At 40.7% G+C, this 20,224-nt stretch overlaps 1 protein-coding gene across 1 annotated transcript in view; it reads right to left on the bottom strand.

Annotated features, from left to right (window-relative positions):
• Positions 1–20,224, bottom strand: part of tecpr1.S (tectonin beta-propeller repeat containing 1 S homeolog) — a 44,881-nt gene that overhangs the window by 3,377 nt on the left and 21,280 nt on the right. Inside the window, 13 exon segments of the mRNA XM_041578631.1 lie at positions 903–1,009; positions 1,705–1,797; positions 5,295–5,430; positions 7,741–7,915; positions 9,894–9,950; positions 10,932–11,011; positions 12,542–12,638; positions 14,392–14,494; positions 15,009–15,136; positions 17,248–17,405; positions 17,845–17,994; positions 19,056–19,211; positions 19,474–19,619. Of these exon segments, the coding sequence (XP_041434565.1) occupies positions 903–1,009; positions 1,705–1,797; positions 5,295–5,430; positions 7,741–7,915; positions 9,894–9,950; positions 10,932–11,011; positions 12,542–12,638; positions 14,392–14,494; positions 15,009–15,136; positions 17,248–17,405; positions 17,845–17,994; positions 19,056–19,211; positions 19,474–19,619 (1,586 nt within the window).

Here is a 20,224-nt window from a genome sequence, read left to right as displayed (position 1 = left end):
GAAATTCGCTGGGAATACATGCCTGGCGAATAAATTTGCCCATCCCTTCTAGTATTCTCTTGCACTCCTACAAGCATTATGTAATTGTTCTATTGAAACCTATACTAGAAGTTGGACAGATACTGTGAATTACATATGGAACCCTGCCTCTAATTAAAATTAATTTTCTATTATAATAAAGAGAAATCCATGAGCATGCCTCTATTGCCAACTGAAGTTCAAAGACAGTGGGGCATATCAGAGATTTCCATTTGGGGGAGCTCCTTTGATTTTTGTTTAATACAAATGTAATATTATTGCACTGATTGCCAGCGATATGCATTTAGTGGCCTTTAAGTTGCTCCTTAAAGGGCAAGTCAACCCCGAAATAATAATTTGCCTAAAAAAAAAACAATAATTCTAAGCAACTTTCCAATATACATTCATTAAAAATGTTCAGTGCTTTTAAAGTTATTTGTAAAAATGTTTGCTGTTAAAAGCGCCATTTGCTTGACTCCTGCTAGTTACTTTTTAAACAATGTTGCAAAAGTCTGAGTTCCCCAGCAAAGTCAGGTCTGTTAATCCGCTGCCTTGTCTTAAATTGTATCAACAGTCTTAGACATCAAGGCAGATAGTGAGGGACAGACAAACACTGATTTCAATAGCAATACATATACAAATAAATTAAAAACCATAGAAAATGTGTAATGAATGTATATTGCAAACTTGCTTAGAATTGTGTTTTCTTTTATCAGGCAAACTTTTATTTTGGGGTTGACGTGTCCTTTAAATAAAAGTGTTCTGGAAGTTAAAGATCCCTCCAAGAGTCATAGTAAATAATTGCACAAATGTAACAGCCACTTATATTGCTCCTGCTGTCTGACATATGGCATTACTGTAAGTTCTATTCGCATTGTATTTACCTGGTCAAGGGGCCCCACAGACACCTTTCGGATATTACTTGACATGTGCTCCCACGTTGTTCCTTGGGGGTAGGTAGGGGTAATTCCATGGCGGAACCACAAGTTTCCTGAGAACAGAATGGTCTAAATGTCAGCCAATATTTGCACCCGAAATACCCCACAGTTTCATTTGAAATGTTCCTCTGTTGCTCCTGCAAGGGATGCTTGGGAAAGCAGAAAAATGGTGAAAAGTATTCCAGGCTGTCACATTATTTACAGAAGAGGATTGAAAGGCCGTGGTAACTAGTAAGTGACTGCACTGTCACTGGGGGTGCTTAACAAATGTGCACCCCAATGAATAATAATTTCCTTCTTCTTTAAAATAGCCTACAGGGAGTCTTTTCTCCAGTAGAGGTATGGAACCTGTTATCCAGAATGCTTGGGATCTGGGGTTTTCTGGATAATGGATCTTTATGTAATTTGGATCTTCATACTTTAAGTCTACTAGAAAATCATGTAAACATTAAATAAACCCAATAGGCCTAATCATATCTTAGTTTGGATCAAGTACAAATTACTGTTATATACAGTAATTACAGCAAAAAAAGGAAATAATTTTTTAAAAAAATGTGATTATTTGGATAAAATAGAGTCTATGGGAGATGGCTTTTCTGTGATTCAAAGGTTTCTGGACAATGGGTTTTTTCGGATAATGGATCCCATACCTGTACTATATATATATATATATATATATATATATGCAGTATATGCACATACATGCAAAGCGCAGTTTCACCAAACAGAATGAAGAACATGAACTTACCATTTTCATCCACAACAAACACCGACGTGTGTCCGACAGAGACCTGCTGCAGCTTTTGCTTCTGAGGAGAGGGGATATGATACCAGCAGTCACCTAGGAACAGCAACATTCAGAGCAGGGGTTTGATTATTTATATATATATATATATATATATATATATATATATATATATATATATATATATATATATAGTGCCAACATGTTAAGCACAGCTTTACAGAGGCTGTTCATTCCCATCAGTTCCTGCCCCAGGCAATGCACAATAGTTGTGTTTTCCTTCATTTACTTAGGAGGAGGTTCCCCTATACGGGTTAGGTATCCTCTGATGGGGGCATTATGATTGGCCTGGTGGCAGGTGTGTTCCCTAGTCTACCTAAAGAGATGAATGCCTAGGTTTAAAGTTTTTGGACGCCACTTGCTAAAAGAGGATGGATGGGGCCCATCTTCAGGTAAAATAGACTCTGAGTAAAGAAGAAGCACTTTTGGTTAGGTGACCACCTCAGTGATGTCAGAGGGAGCTGTCAATGAGAACTGAATATTGTGAAGGCTAGCTCCTGTAATAGTTTTTCTAAGGGATAGACTGAAGGTAGTTAGCAGAGCAGCCAGAGGCTCCACCGAGAAGAACAGAAAGAATAGTGCCATAGGCATAACCTACTAGTGTGGGGACTCAAGGGGATAAGCATATACGGGTATAAGATCAAGAAACCTGTTTTCCAGAAAAGCTCTGAATTATGGGAAGGCCATCTCCTATAGACTCCATTTTAATCAAATAATTATAATTTTGAAAAATTATTTAATTTTCCTCTATAACAATAAAATAGTACCTTGTACTTGATCCCAAGTAAGATATAATTAATCCTTATTGGAGATATTAGGTTTAATTAAAATTCAAATGATTCCAAATTGCAGAAAACCCATAGGTCCCGAGCATTCTGGATAACAGATAACAGTTGTACTCTATGACTGGTCTGACATTGCTGCATAGTCATGCCAATGGAAGGCAAATGATATCTGACTGGATCACAGAACTGTCTGTAAAAGCAACATCTACATGCGGTGTTAATCTGGCAGTAAGGCTATAACTGCCCAAACTACTCCTCCCAATCTACACCAGTATCTTACCCTTTAAATAAGAACACAGAGCTCTATTTATCATTGCCAAAGTGTTCTTTGCAAACTATACCCCCATGTATAGGCTTTTAAGAGAGCTGCCATATTGCTTTGCACATGCACTGTAGGCACTAGTAATTGGCTCTTTCGAGAGGAAATTCAGCAGTTCTCATTGACATGTATAAATGCAAATCTGCAAAATACTTTACTGTTTATACAAGAGAAGACAACCTTTCCCATACACATATCCTAAAGGCAGGATTAAACAGGGTCTATTGGGTCTGAGACCAGCAGTATCTGCCAATGGTGGCAATGAAAAGACCTGCCCCCACACTGCTTTGTCCCCAAGTTATTTTTACATGAAGATTATCAATTTCCAAGTGTCCGTATAATATCCTTCTGTTGCTGTTTACTGTTGTCAAATACACATATTTGCTTTCCTATTAAAACTTAGAAGGTCACCTCTGATACCAGCCGGCTATTTACTTATTTCTTAACCACGAACAGCGCCGGTGCTCACGTGACAGGGAAAAGAGCCCGGGGCATCTACAATACAAAGAATAAATATGGCATTCCTGTGTACATGACATTTTAGCTTTCTCTGTTCCCATGATTGGTGGCAGAACTTCTGGAACTGATCATTCTTTTATCTCAGTTTTCATTTCACTCTTCCTTTTGGGAGTGCCAATTTTTCACAGTCACTTTAAGTGCAGGTCTTTGCCACTCTCATTTAGTGCATGAGTCAGATATATTTGTTCTGCTGTAGTGAATGTCACTGCCACTCTCATTGTGTCTGTCTCAGTCCCTGGGCCTAGCTCTGCCCCACTCACCGGGTGCCTCCCTGTTCCCCTTGCTGGGTAAGACCCAGCTGCCCTCACTGGTTGGGTCTTTGCCTCTCTCACCGGTTGGGTCTTTGCCTCTCTCACCGGTTGGGTCTTTGTCTCTCTCACCGGTTGGGTCTTTGCCTCTCTCACTGTTTGGGCCTCTGCCTCTCTCACTGTTTGGGTCTTTGCCTCGCTCACTGGTTGGGTCTTTGTCTCTCTCACTGGTTGGGTCTTTGCCTCTCTCACTAGCTAGGTCTTTGCCTCCCTCACTGGTTGGGTCTTAGCCTCTATCAATGGTTGGGTGTTTGCCTCTCTCACTGGTTGGGTCTTTGCCTCTCTCACTGGTTTGGGCCTCTGCCTCTCTCACTGTTTGGGTCTTTGCCTCGCTCACTGGTTGGGTCTTTGTCTCTCTCACTGGTTGGGTCTTTGCCTCTCTCACTAGCTAGGTCTTTGCCTCCCTCACTGGTTGGGTCTTAGCCTCTATCAATGGTTGGGTGTTTGCCTCTCTCACTGGTTGGGTCTTTGCCTCTCTCACTGGTTTGGTCTCTGCCTTTCTCACCGGTTGGGTCTTTGCCTCTCTCACTGGTTGGGTCTTAGCCTCTATCAATGGTTGGGTATTTGCCTCTCTCACTGGTTGGGTATTTGCCTCTCTCACTGGTTGGGTCTTTGCCTCTCTCACTGGTTTGGTCTCTGCCTTTCTCACCGGTTGGGTCTTTGCCTCTCTCACTGGTTGGGTCTCTTTCTCTCTCACTGGTTGGGTCTTTGCCTCTCTATAATGGTAATGATTCAGGCCTTCAAAGTTGTCACAGAAATTTTCCATCTTGGATTTTGTTAGGAGTGTCTGCGACACACACATGTTCAGTGGGCTTTGAGTGCCTACTGGGAAGCTAAGCTTAGGGGTTCGTCACAAATCATGAGGTCATATAAGCTGATGCTACAAGGATGATTATTACATTCTGCTATTCACTTTGCTGGTTTCTTAGCTGTCATGTACCAATAATCTGAATGATTTGCTAATCATTTATATTATATGTATATATTTAGTACATTGTGCTCAGGTAAGTGACAGCAGCACAGATCATGTGCAGTGAATCAGCAGAAAAGAAGATGGGGAGCTACTGGGGCATCTTTGGAGACACATATCTTTACTGGTTGTGGTTGCCTTGGGTACAGAAACCCAAAACATAATGTACATTTCTACCCAACTTTTTGGTTAACCTTTAGTTATACTTTAACATAGGTCATATAAGCAGACTGGCTCTTTTATTTTGAGCAGTCATTTCTGGTAAGAGCATTAAACACAATCATTAGTGCCCCCAAGTGAAGTTTATACAATTCAAATCACTAAAACGGTAGTCCTGGTTTCTGCATGTGTGACCATGTAAAATGTGGATTGCTCTCTGTAGACGGTAGTCTAAAACATAACATACTGTACATAAAAGGAAAGTATAAATTCACCCAATATGCTGCCATGTGACATGCTAAAGGCTATGCTAGCAATATGTTCCTGGCACAATGAATAGAAGAACAAAAACAAAACAATATCAGAAAAATGTAGAAACCAGACTGTTCCTCTGACAGATATAATCACATGAGATAAAATGTTCAAAGGCAAGTTTGCTGGCATAAGCACCCTAAAATAATCAGAAGATTTACCGGCAGGCTGGGAAAGTGATACTGAGCCACGGTAGAAAGCAGAACCGTCTCTTGCTATTCCCCACACCTGGAGGCATCCTCTGACAGAGACTGAGATAAACGGCTGATCTGTGCCAACATGGAGCCAAGAGGAACCCTGAAACAGAGAGCGACACATCACTTAAGCATAAAGTGCTTTTCTTTCTTTTTTGAGACTGCTGTAACATAAAATGTTAAGTGGCACCAGCACATACTGTACATCCTTCTAGTTCTGCCCATCACATGAAAGGTTTTTTTGTACTAGTGGAGCCGTACGACTATAAAGAAATGACTGCTGAATGCAGTGTTGGGGTTGAGGCCACCTTAGCTGAGTTCACACCTAAGGGCTTCAATCTTGAGTCAAGGACCAAAAACATGTGCAAATGGTAAGTCAACTTTGCACCTTCAGATTTGCTTCAGTGGTATATCACAGTAAAGACAAAAAAAGAACTAATGGCAAAAGTTTTTTAATGGTTTTTGTATCAGTGTTGCCTGGATTGTATTGGCCAAGACAAGACTAAGAACAACAGGACACAAGAGTTCAGAGTAGTCTAGACCAGGAGTGAACATACTTTACTAATGCAAGATCTGCTTTTAGTGATGTTGTTCCATTATGATCTACATCCATAAAGCATTGTTAGCATTCTGTTCCACGGGAAATATTACTTAAATATTGATTTATGGGTAAATGTATATTGCTATATTTAACAAACTACTGTATTTCTTATGTGAACTTAACATAATAAATATCTGAAAGAAAAGCATAGAATAGGAGGGTGATTTAGACAAGCTGTTTGTTGACAGTGTCTTGATCACTAGCTAAAGGTCTACTGGTAGATCCTCATCTACCTTTTGGCCACCCCTGGTCTAGACATTAAAAGAGCTGTCTTAGATTCTGTAGCCCAGTTTGGTTCATGCACAGCTTTTTCTTCTTCTGACCTGGGGCCTGATCACTAAGAGGCCAATAGGAAAGTGGTCCTAGAATTTGGGAAGGTGATTCCTACCAGAGTGAAACTGTTTTTTCTTTTCAAGTATTTATATTATTTATGTACAGATGGAGCATACTTTAGACATTTGGCTCTTATTGATCATCATATGCCAACATATCACAATGTTTTATTATCATGCTGTTACATATGCCATGTTGATCCACGTGAATATATCACACTCATATTTTTTATATTTGGCTTCTGTATGACATGTTCTTCCACGGAATGCAAAAAGCTATGGAAAAGAAGCATTTGAAGACCTGTACAGCACTCAAAAGGCCAGTTATATGAAAAGATGAAACCATTTACATGTAGACATAATGTACACGTAGGGACCAGTGTATAATTTACCATCTCTAAAATGTTTATGAGACACTGATTGGATTTAACAGACACACTACTACAGATATTGGATTGGTTATCCAGAATGCTCGGGACCTGGGGTTTTCTGGATAACGGATCATTCCGTAATTTGGATCTTCATACCTTTAGTCTACCAGAAAATCACGTAAACATTAAATAAACCCAATAGGCTGGTTTTGCTTCCAATAAGTTTAATTATATCTTAGTTTGGATCGAGTACAAGGTACTGCTTTATTATTACAGAGAAAAAGGAAATCGTTTTTTAAATATTTGGATTATTTGAATAAATTGTAGTCTATGGGAGATGGCCTTTCTGTAATCTGGAGATTTCTGGATTATGGGTTTCCTGATTCCATACCTGTGTAATGTTTTATGATATAATATATAAATAATATAATCTCTTTGCCTCACGTTGTGTGTAGTGAGGTTGGCAGGAAGGAATAACTTTGGGTCATGCCCTTGATCCTTCTCCCCTAGGGGTGGTTGGGCTCTTGGGTTGGGTTTGTTTAGTAACATGTTAGCAGTGAACTGCAATTTTTACAATATATATACAAGATATATGTATTTGTTAAATAAATGATGCTATATACATGTATTTTGTGAGACTGTCCATGTTCTCTGATTTTTTTTCAGTCCCTCTAATACCTGTGGGAGTGAAGAGCTGGACACATAGTCCCCATTTTGGCTTTCCTTTGAAGTAGACTAAACACCCTTTTCTTTTTGCATTTATGAGAATTAGAACTTAATTCCTAGATATCAGAAAACTTAGATATAATAATAGACCTTTTTAGAGCAATTTGGTCCAGTTTATCTGATCTGTCCTTACATCCTCTAAAGCTCTATTAGAAATCATGGCTGTGAGACAGAACACGTTGGGGTGTCTGTATATAAGAAACAGAGCAGAAATCACTGCAGCGGTGGAATCAGTTATAGCTATGGGCAGAAATGGAGTTTGCATTTTTATTTTAAGAGCTTTAAATGAATAATATGCAAAGTTGTATTACTCCTGATACAGCAAGAAATGCTATGCAAACCCTTCTGGCATTCATCTGCTAAGAGTTTAAATATTGGCTTACACTTGGACTCTGCTTTGTGACGCCGAGTCGACACAGTACGTCTCCCTTGTTGCTTATTGCCCACAGAGCTATCGATTCACAGTTGTGACTTCCACTGCTCGGAGATATGGAGATGTCCCACAGGCAGATAGGAGGGACTTCCAGCCAAGGCCCGCTTGTCACTATGCGGCATTTTCTGACACAAGGAAGGATGTATTAATTAGCAGAAATACGGTACAAGGCAGGCTCTGGTTAAACATGAGACTATTCCAACTTATTGCTGTGGTTTATGAAACTCTAAAAAACCTTGTATGTTTGGAACCAGAGGATGCTGGTAGTCACTTTATAAAAAGGTTACAGGCTAGCTACTTTAATACTATCCAATACCCTCACTATCCTGAGTTATATACATCAAAAGAGAAGGAATAGGCAACGCAATAGGGAACACCCTTTCTGACACTACAAAGGAGGTTGGAGGAGGTCTCTGTGATGTCAATGAAACTTCTACCAGGCTTTGCTAATCTGCAGCTAAAGATACACTACTCTTACCAACCTGTCTATGAAGGTTTTCATTCATCCGGGTCAATGTTTATTTTGTAGAAGTAAATCTAGAGAAACTGGACTTGCTTTACCCTGGTGGGATCACACTTCACATTCCTTCACAGTAACGTAATAATCTCTGTGAGCTTCTGTTGTGACCTCTAGTTACATTGGACCATTGTGATTGGATTATAGACTGTGGACACTAGGGATGCACCGAATACAGGATTCGGTTCGGGATTCGGCCTTTTTCAGCAGGATTCGGATTTGGCCGAATCCTTCTGCCTGGCAGAACCAAATCCGAATCCTAATTTGCATATGTAAATTAGGGTCGGGTAGGGAAATCATGTGACTTTTCATCACAAAAGAAGATTTTTTTCCACTTTTTCCTTTCCTTTTGCATATGCAAATTAGGATTCGGTTCGGTATTCGGCCGAATCTTTCACCAAGGATTTGGGGATTCGGCCGAATCCCAAATAGTGGATTCGGTGCATCCCTAGTGGACACACATAAATCTTTTTTACTCTGCTTGAACAACCCGGTGGAAGATTGCCTTTATGCTGAGTGCCTGCTCCATTGAAATTTTCGGTTTGTCTGCTCCCCGTGCTTAGGGCTCAGGGCCACTTCCTAAATGGGTGAGTGACAATTATACTCAAGTTTATCATGGATTATTAGAAGAGTTTATATGCCGACGGGTTTGCCGTACAAGCTAGTTGAACTGAAGAACCTGGAATGTCTTCAATGATTACTCAGCATTACTCTAGATTTACTCTAGATTTACTTCTACTAAATATACTCTCACCAACTGCTAATATAATAAAAATTATTTCCAATATCACTGTATGCATATAGGAAAATGATACTGACAATTATCAGGCCCAATAACTGTAAGCCAGAAACAGCCTTTCCAATGGAATCAAGTCGTACAGAATCTATATAGATCTATCATTGGCCACAGAGACTGCATGACTGCCAAAATATCTGACCTGTTGTTTTACTGGCTAATTAGTCCCAACATGTGTTGCCAAGGAACCCTCTTGTTTGACCATCGACTTGTATAAACCCACATGCTCATTGGTGGGCACTTATTGGTAATTAGCACCTTGTCAAGATATAGTATGGAATCACATTGTTCTTACTGCATTTCACTCACCTGCTTAGCTGGTGTATTTAGATAAATATTAGTTCTATCCATGTACAAATAAGATTTTCACATAATAGGAAGTTATATTTCTACGTGGAAAGCCACAAAGCTTGCTTGCCAAACACTACTCTACATTCTGTGTTCTTATCCTCATTTCTTTTTCCTTTATATTATAGTTACCTTTCACTTACTGATATTCTCTTAATTGGTGAAACTTTACAGACTTTTACTTGAATCCATGCAATGATTATTAGTTACTGTTTGGTGCAGGTGTTTCCCCGGCCAATGGAAAGAATGCTTGTTGCTTATTGGAGAGGCTGCGATTTCTACAGATAATGGGTGAAGTACATCAAAGCTCTTGGTAATGGTGCAGCTCTCAATGTGACCATGCTATGTATTCTATTTTAAAGATTAATATTGTTATATTACAGTTCAGAACTGGGCCAGGTGCATATTATTCTAAAAGAGCCACTTTCTTGGAAGTATTTACCTGGCCCAGCTTCTCCGGCGAACAAAGTCCTTAATGGTCTTGTACCCATGATAGGATCTGAAACGAAAAATACACACCGTGTCTTTGCATGCTGACCCTGCAAGTACAGCTTATACTTGCACTCTATTGTTTCACTTGTGTTGACCCAGCACTGTTGTTCTAGTACTTTTTGTGCCAATCTCAATAGATGCCTTGTTCCCTCCAATGACATTCAGGTTCTAAAGTCTTATTAGGCTACAGGTTAACCCGCAGGCTAGGGTTTATCCACTGCTGTAAATGCAGTCAACAAGAGCTTAAAGGGATACAGAGAGTTTTAAAATCATTTTTCTGTGGGGCCCCAGTAACATATACAGTAGTTACGCTCCTGTTTGTGCACTAATGCAATGTGCTAAAACTAACATTTCCCCAGGCTCCATGTTACTTATATGTGTTGGCCAACTGTGTGGTTACATGAAGGAGTAGCAAGATGGAACACAGTTTAGCAAGGCTGGAAACCTCAATTTGATTCTGACTAGAACATAGACTTCATGGACCTTGAAGGGTGGGGGGGGGGCAGAAGTGCAAGAACACCTCTAAAGGGTCTGGCCACATGGGCAGATTCGGGGAGATTAGTCACCAGGTGACAAATCTCTTCTTCGCGGCAACTAATCTTCCCAATCTGCCTTCCTCAGGCTAAAATGTCAGCTTTTTTTGCATGTCAGCTGTACAGTAGGAGCTAGAGCCCTGCACCGGGTTCGGAACATGCAAAATACTTGCAAAGTGGTCAGGTTTAGGACAAAAAGTCTATTTGCCTGGCAAAGGTGTAGCCTTGATCCATTTGCATACAGATTCGGCCCTGGAGTGACGTCACTTCTGAACCACGGTGATGTCACTTCTGGTTTCACGAGTCCCTAGGTCGGAAGATAAATTGGCCTATCAAGGGCCGGGTTGGGTAGTGGATCAGTGGGGGCAAATTGCGGGTTGCAGATCACAGGTATGGGTACCCACGCAGGACTCTAGTAGGAGGTACTGATGAACTTGACAGTATTTGGTACTCACGCTGGAAAATCAGCAGCAAACTGCCACCCTTCTCTGTCTGTTCCACCAGGCACATTAAAGTCTATATACCATTCTGACACCTGCAGTAAGAGAACCAGAGCAAAATGACATACATCTCATTCAACTGGCATAAGCATATCACATTTACATGTTCCTAAAAGGACCTAATTCGCTTTTTTGGGGAGGGAACATCACCAAACTTATTGCAACTGCTAAAATCTTGCAAAATTTCATGTACTTGGCCTCAGATTTATAGCAGAGTGTTTTGAGTATATTTCTAAATGAAAGCTTTAGAGACTGAGTAGGGATCCTCTTCAGGTATGGAATATCTACAACCAATCTGATTTTATCAGTCTACAGCAATGGCTGCCATGGAATAGTAGGATTTGTTTCCCACAACCTGTGATGTGAACTAACTATTTTAATTGTCAGACTCAGCATGTGAGCCTGTGTCAGTGTGATCAGAGGCAGAGGGTATTTACCTGTAAATATATACAGTGCAAAGGGATATTATCTCATTAAATAGCCATAAATTAATAGTATACTGTCTGCCTAAAGACAAATAATTAGTAGAACAAAATAACCGAGAATAACGAGACTATAAAAAAAATGTATTCAACCCAAGGTAGAAACTGTGCTTAGAAATAGTACAGGAAGGAGCCACAGTCATGGAAATTCCCCTCTTATTATACCATTGTTATCAGTGATGAGTCAATTTCAGTGACTCATCTCAATCATTTTATTTTTGGATTCCATTATATTTTTTATTTATTTATTTATTTTTGCTCTGCCTAAATCGTCTTTTATCTTTTGCACTTAAAATTAATTTGGCCAAGGCCCAGCTCAGCATGTGCATGTGTGTTGTTGTCCCTCCCAACAACCTGAAAAAGCAATATTTTGCTAAAAACGGGACAGATATCTATTAGGCAGGATAGAGAATACTGTTGGGACTGCACTAGGATCTAGCACCCTCCTTCTCCCTGATCCATAGACACTGCCACAGGAATAAGACTAACTATAAACTAAAAGAGAAATTAAAAATAAAAGAACACCCTAAAGGCAGCTATAAACGCACAGATAATATCATACGAAACAAAGCTTAGTACATTATTGGGTGCGTGTATGTATGGAGACAAGCTGACTAATATCAGCAGAAGACAAATATATTGGTTGGTTCCTCCATCGGGCAGGTCAGAAAATTTCAAAGGCGCCCAAACATCGTCCTACTGAATTGCTGAATTGTCAGATGCAGGTAGAATTATATTGTTTCTACTTCTATATCAGACAATTCAGCTCTACACATCTGTATTGAAAACAAATGATCTTTCCTCGCAGTAATTGTAACATCTATGGCCACCTTAAGAAGGTGTGCCTAACTCCCAGGAGTTAAAACAATTGAGGCCTACCAGCCTCAGCATCAGAGTGGCACCATCTGTGTAACGGTACTGCCAGTTCTTTTATGTTACATAATGTCCTTACCTTCCAGGAGGGAGACTTAAACCTTTGGTGCCTGGGTCCTCCGTAAATAAAAGAATATAAATATGATAAACTGATAAAATGTAGATTGCTACGAGTTCCTATCACTATTTAAGCTGCTATACAAATCTTACCCATGTCCACTGTGGTGATGGAGGCTTTGTGTTGGTCTTTGTACACTCCTGTAATCCAGAAGCATCGCTCCACATGTATCTGTCTGTTGGCAGGCCTCTGTGAAGAAAGATGGTGGGCTTCCAGTAAATCACACAGAGATTAAAGGTGGCCATACACTGTCCGATACTCTTCAGACATTGCACAAGTGGCTATATATATATATAGAGAGAGAGAGAGAGAGAGAGAGAGAGAGAGAGAGAGAGAGAGAGAGAGAGAGAGAGAGAGAGAGAGAGTATGCTCTCTTTCCTATTGTTCTATTCTTTGAGCTGAAAGTCAAAACTACTGGAGAAGTAAGGAGTGAAGAGGACTTGTGACCCCTCTTTGTTTCCTTGTTTGTCAATACACCACGGTCTTGCAGAAATGATGCATCACCAGATTACATTTACAAACATGTTTGATTGATGAACAAACCGATGGTACAATCAACCGGGATCTACTCCTACCACCGTACACACTGTATTTCAAATATCATACTAAACGGTGCATGCATGTCCATTTTTTGTAGGAACTATCAGATAATAAAGACCAGAACTCCCATCCAAGATTTCACCTGCACCCTGGATGCCAACACACTCTAATTTATATAGGCCAGCAACAACCAGCTGTGAGACCCAGTAACTAGGGTGCACCATTAACTAAGTGATTTAATGGGTCCAGGGTTGCCACCTGACCGGTTTTGACACAGACAGCCCGGTAATTTGAGGGGCTGCCAAATTAGGAAAACCGGGCGGGATTCGCAGCGATTTGCACATCGATCGGCCAATCACAGAGTCATAGCCCCGCCCCTGATGTCACGGCCCGCCGCTTACTGTGTCATGGACCCGCCCCCTGCCCTGGCAGAAAAGGTGGCAACCCTAACTGGGTCTGACCTAAAGATTGTCTATGCCACATGAACTTTCATTTTAATTCAAGTGAAAAAAAATCTCCACATAGCCTACTATTAGAAAAGGGATTAGTCGGGATAATCCATGTGCTAATTACATATATATGTGTGTTGAGACCCTGTGGTTTAGCTATGTTTTAGTTCCCCTGTATTCAGACACCAGGAAGCTATGTCCCTTTTCCTGTGTCCATTGTAGTTCAAGGTTTGCCCATAGGGGCAGTGTTTAAAAGTTTAAAAGGGAGATCACACATGTGCTTAAGGCTTTCTTCCTAGATGCCACCTTGTGGGGTGGTGGGTACAGGAGAGGGTCTGAGCAGTATCAAGTTTGGAAAAGTTTATTTAGTGATAGGAGTTTGTGTGATAGTCACTCTAGGAGCAAAAGATAGTGGGAGATTTTAGCTTTCTGTCTCCAACAAGGAGAGTAGTTGGCACCCGTTGCCGTGATCAAGCTGCCAGACGGGGACACAAGTGGATGAGTTCAGGAGCAGGGAAAGTGCCAAGGAGCAACATACCCCGTGGGATCCCTAGTGCTGGGGAAAATCATCAAGACAGGCTGTACTACCCCCTAAGAGGGATCTACTGGCAATATCATAAAGTGTGAAGGTTTTCCACTGTGTGCTGTGATTGTACTTGAAGAGCTATACTGCTTGACTGCTGTGAGCCATATCATCTGCCATTGTCCAATAAAGAAGTTATTTGTTTAAAGCAATTACCCTGGACTGCTGTTACTTTCAGCCTGATTGATCTGTGCACCGGGAGACACCCAGGATGCACCTGAGGGTAAGGTGCTTAGAGGAGCCACTACACACTGCTGGGAGTTGCAGAGAGTTACCCACAGCCTAAGGGTATATGGGGTACACTGACTGTCCGCAAGCCACAATACTCAAACTCTTCTCAGGCCCACCCACAGGTGAGCTACATACTTACATGCTGCTGTATCCAGTAATGGGATTCCACCTCTGATTCTCATAGATGTACACACATTCTGTGTCAGTCTGTGGAAATATGTTGTCTGTGCTGCTAGCGACACCTCAGGGTGACAAAGACATTGCATCAGAGTTAGTGCTTATTAAAGGGGTGGTTCACCTTTAAGTTAACTTTTAGTATGTCATAGAATGGCTAATGCTAATCAACTTTTCAATTGGCCTTCATTTTTTCTTTATTATAGTTTTAGAAGTACAGGTATAGGATCTCTTATCTGGAAACACAAAGGCCATCTCCCATAGACCCCATTTAAACAAATATTTAATATTTTTCAAAATAATTGATCCAAACTAAGATATAGTTAATCCCTATTGGAGGCAAAACAATCCTGTTGGGTTTTAATTAATGTTTAAACAATTTTTTATAGACTTGAGGCATGGAGACCGAAATTAGACGACCCCCTTATCTGGAAAACCCCTGGTCCCAAGTATTCAGGATAACAGGTCCTATACCTGTATTAGACTTCTGCTTCTGACTCCCCACATTAGGGCCCCTAGGAAACCACTGCATTAAGGCAATAAATGACACATATTTACAGTATTAGCATAAGAAAAAGTTACCTGGAAAGAAACCCCCACCATAACCGCCAGTATAAACCCATGCCGCATGGTCACAGCCGAGCCCCCACACAACTCCAGTGCTGCTGCTCTCCACCACCCTGAGGTGTCCCCCAATCTGACGCCAAAACCTGAAATAAAAGTATGTATGATTTTTTAAATTAAATCAATGTCAATGTTATCTGATCATGCCATGCAACAGCTGGGCATTTGTAGGATGCTATCAAATCTGATCCCCCTGTAGTTAGTGTAGGAGACTAGTAAATTAGTCTCCCAGTATTATGTAGCAGGCAGTCCCCTAGTGTTATAGACTCCTAACTAGGTCCTAAAATACAGTTAGGAGGGGGGACCTGTTCCTATTCCAGCTTAAAGTTATGCCCCTTGATGTTCACACACTGACCAGTAGATGGCACTGTGCTAAAGTATAAAGTCCTGGGAAGCCATGCGCTCAGGGTCCATCTTGTGCTGGCTCTGGCCTGAGCAGGCAGGCAGAACTTGAGTGGAACTAGACAAGTCAGGTCTAGAAAGGATAGGCTACTCACCTTAAGAGGTCACTCTAGGAGTGACAGATAGACAGGCTAAACTGAGCCGCTTGAGGCTCCTCCGAGGATTGTTAATGGGATTATGATCCTGGGTACCAATTGCCCAGAAGTAGGCACTAAGTGTACAGACCTAGGGATGTGATTTTCCCCTCAGGTTCCACTTAGGGAAGGCTGAAAGCTGGGTGTACCCCGAGCGGCTGTTGTGTACATTGTCCCAATCTCTGTGGGGGACAGCTACTGGTTTTGCTTCCAATAAGGATTCATTACATCTTAATTGGAATCAAGTACAAGCTACTGTTTTATTATTACAGAGATATTGGAAATCATTTAAAAATAAACTACATTATTTGTATAAAATGGAGACGGTCTTCCCGTAATTTAGCGCTTTCTGGATAATAGGTTTCTAGATAATATATTTTATATATTTTTCATTTTGTTTCAGACTATCACAATTACTGGAAATGCCATAGCTCTGCAATTGATACCAGTCAAGGGCACCGCCATCTTTCTGATCAACAATTTCAACTCAAAGGTGACTTGCAAGGCTACGGACGGTGGAAAATAACCAGCAATGACATACACTTTTTCCATACTGTTTAGAAATAGTTTCAGATGCACTTATGTTCTCCCTGCCACCTGAATTGGCAGACACAGTACTGTCTCCCTAACCCACTGTTTATTTCTGCTGTGTGCAACTGGGGAAAGTAAGGGCAGTAATGGTGTAGCGAGGGCAATTGCACCGAGCAGTTTTCAGTTAAAAAGAAATGGAAATCTAGCTCTAAGATTACATGGTAAAGCACCGCCTAATACAGAGATCCCCGACCAGTGGCTCACGAGCAACATGTTGTTCCCCAACCCCTTGGATGTTGCTCCCAGCGGCCTCAAAGGAGGTGCTTATTTTTGAATTTCAGGCTTGGAGGCAACAAAAAACAAAAAAAGTCGCCAATAGACTTTTCAGAATTTTTCAGTGACATACAGATTCACTCATAACTACAAATAGCCAATCACAGCCCCTACTTGGCATCCCCCTGGGACTTTCCTCATGCTTGTGTTGCTCTTCAACTTTTTTTACTTTTGCAAGTGGCTCACAAGTAAAAAGTTTGGGGACCCCTGCGCCAAGGTCTTACTTTGCCTCAAGACAAAAATGCCTCTGCTAGGTTCTAAGGTTCTTCCACCATATGCACCTGAAATGATCCCCTCTCTTCCAAAACTGCACTACAGGGAACTCACATGGGTACAAATTCTCTAAAACGTTGTACATATGACACAAAAATAGCCAAATCCACATTTTAACAACATGTTTTAAAAAATATCGATGGAGGCTAAAAAATGATGGAAAACTGGTCTGTGAATAAGTCAGAACAAATACAAATATTTTGATATTTTCCTTTAGCAACATTTAGCCATGTTTTCATTTTCTTTATGGAATATTCAAAACCGAGACGAGTCTCTTTTGTAGTGTGCCGTTTAAAAAATGTACAGGATTCATTTTGGAATTTGCTTAATTTCAGTATCTTTGTATTTGGTTTTTTTGGGGGTATAGCTTCATTTAAAAGTAATTGTGGGCGGCAGTATTATCGTATCCTTAACATAATCTGGTCTGAAGCCAAGAACCGAGGCGAACAACTCCTTTAAAAGGACTGGCTTTTCTATAGGTATGTGAGTATTACATATAACGGATTCCATACGCAAGTACTTACATCTGGTCACATGACCTGGCGTTCGCCAGAGACTCGAGATCCGCTGTGGGCTCACTGACAAAGATGTCCCCTTTGCAGGTAACGGACCAGATAGCTTGACTGGATGGTGGGCCCTTTAACTTTCTGCTTTCATAGCAGGACACACTTAATAGCACAAGCTACAAGTAAAAGCACTTATATAAGAGAGAAGTGTAAAATGTCAAGTGTCTTAGGACTTGACTTAAATATATGTGATAATGACATATACTGTAACTACAGGCATGGGACCTGTTATCCAAAATGCTCGGGACCTGGATCTTTCTGTAATTTGAATCTTCATAGCTTAAGTCAACTAGAAAATCTTGTAAACGTTAAATAAACCCAATAGGCTGGTTTTGCTTCCAATCAAGATCAATAAATATCCTAGTTTAGATCAAGTACAAGGAACTATTTTATTATTACAGAGAAAAAGGAAATCATTTTTAAAAATTTGGATCATTTGTATAAAATGGAGTCTATGGCAGACAACCTTTTCGTAATTTGGAGCTTTCTGGACAACGGGTATCTGGATAACGGAATCCATACCTGTACTATATTTCCCATCTGTCATTTGCTTACCCAGTCATGCATTTCCTGCTCTGTGGCGGCGGCCAGCCGTATCGGCCATCTTTGTTTCGTCTTTTCTGGAGTGTAGATGGCAAAGGAGTGTTTAGCTTCATTAGCGGCAGGCACTAAAATGGTCACTTCATTCAGAAATATATGTATGTACTGAAATGAGAAGCAGAATATTGTTTAACATGATGGAAATAATACTATAACAATTGCAGGGTTGCATTTATAAAGCCTGGTATTTTAGTAACAGTGTTAGGAGGTTTGGATTAGTTATAGCTCACTGCCGCCTAGTGATGACAATAATAACCGCTCGGTGGCCACATTCTGTCATCCCTATGAGGTCTTTGTGCTTAAAAGAGAATTCTACAGCAGAATATTACATGGATTAACAGAAGATACTGCAACAACTACACATTAACATTTTTACATTTCTCAGTGATATACTGTATTCCATTCCACGGATTGTAAGGTACCCTGTAAGTTTTTAATGGGAAAGGTTACAAACAAAATACAAAACAGAGTAGTATATAATAAATACATTTTAAACTATAAATTAATTTGTCTTTTTTACTTATTTTAACCAATTTTAAACATCTACCTTAAATGTTGTGTCTAATTCCTGCCCCCTGCAGATCAGGGGATGGGTAGGTGACCAAAAGTGATGGACAAATTTATTCGCCAGGCATGGATTTGTGGTGAAATTCCGCACTTCGCCACCTGCAAATTTTTTCAAGAAACTGCTCCAAGAATCTGCTGTGGAAAAATTCTACGTTTTGCACAATTGCGGTGTGCAAAAAATGTTTTGACGCCCATTGACTTTAATGCATTTGGACAAAACAGTGGCATGTGTAAAAATTGCCGTGCAGATAAAAATTGTCGTGCGTCAAAATTATTTTGACGCCCATTGAATTCCATTGCGTTTTGCAAATATTTTGAGTTTCACAAATTTTTCGGTGCAGCAACATGGGACAGATTTGCTCATCTCTAGTGACCAATCATCTTTTATCAGAAAAAATAATCAGACCCAGTTGATAGAAGGGAAGACTGCAGCTGAAGCTGGCTTGATGCTGACTCAGTGTAATGGTGCATTCTCATAAGCCTATCTTGTGGGGGTCTCAGACCCTACCCAGTGATAGAGACTGCAACTCTGTAGAATATGTGCTATGTGGAAGTTGCACTGGCTAAGGAAATGGAAGTCTACTTTCCCTTGCGCTCACCTTCTTATCGTCCCCGTGAGTGTAATATACAAAGAGAATGTTGTCTCGTGAGCCATCTGTGCCTGTGAGCTATTCAAGAGCCACACGGACATCAATCCACTTGTTTGGTTTCCAGTCCCGGTACCACTGCAGAGCTCCGGTCTTCACCCATACGGACTGAAAGTTAGATGAAAAAATAAAAAAGTAAGAGGGTATAAATGAAGAGTTCTGCCCAGTAACTTGACTGACAAAGTATGAGCCACAAAGATATTTGTCTGTCTGTTGTAGAGAAAGATACGAGACAGCTTTGATGAACTGTGCTCAATGCCCCGCTGACACATGGGAAGCCTGGAATTAACATGTGCCTTCAGCAATTGTTACAACTAGGGTTCCCTTACTGAACCCAGACCCAAAATAGTGGAGAAGAAGGCCAGTGTACCTGTTCTACAGCTTGCCCATAGTGCCGGAAACTGTCAAGTTCTCGTTCGGAGCGATCACTGAGCTGGTCAAATATCTGCTTCCTCCAGGCTGCAGTGTGGGCCGGGGTGATGGACAAGGTAAGTGACTGCATGGAAGCCGATAGACCTACAATAGTATCAGAGACACGAGACAGATGGTTAGAATGGCGAAGAACCAAAAATGATATATATTCTTTTAACTTAGAAAACAAACTCTTTTGTTTATAGTTGACGAATATTGAGAATCATGAGCAGCAACCAAAGATTTTCTTTCATTATTATGACTGATGATTTCTATGGGTTCCAACATGGGACAAATCTACCCAGTATCACATACGCAGCCCCAGCACGTTTTGTGAATAGACTCCTTTAGTGTAATGACACACTGCGGGATTTTGGGTTTGTCTGCCTCCAAAGTACACGATTACGCCTAGCCTAATGGTCTATGTCTGTTTAGCAGTGTAAATGTCAATAAGAATATTCTGAAAACCTTGATATGGGATTAAAGTATAAATGATTATGCCCAAGTCCTGCTGTTGCACTCGACCCCAAGAATGTCTGTATAACTTTAAGCAAATATTCCCCATGTAGATTGTGGATATCAGGATTTTAGAACTTCGGGGCCAGGCTCGATTTAAGTAAGTATTTATTCAAATCCAAGAGGGACTTACTCATCGTGGACGAGAATCTTATATCCCTGGAGGACTATAGGAGGATAAATCCGACATAGAT

This window comes from Xenopus laevis, chromosome 9_10S (genome assembly GCF_017654675.1).
Source record: "Xenopus laevis strain J_2021 chromosome 9_10S, Xenopus_laevis_v10.1, whole genome shotgun sequence".
Taxonomy (NCBI): domain Eukaryota; kingdom Metazoa; phylum Chordata; class Amphibia; order Anura; family Pipidae; genus Xenopus; species Xenopus laevis.
The sequence above is the reverse complement of the archived record's forward strand: the minus strand, read 5'-3'. Positions and strand labels throughout refer to the sequence as shown.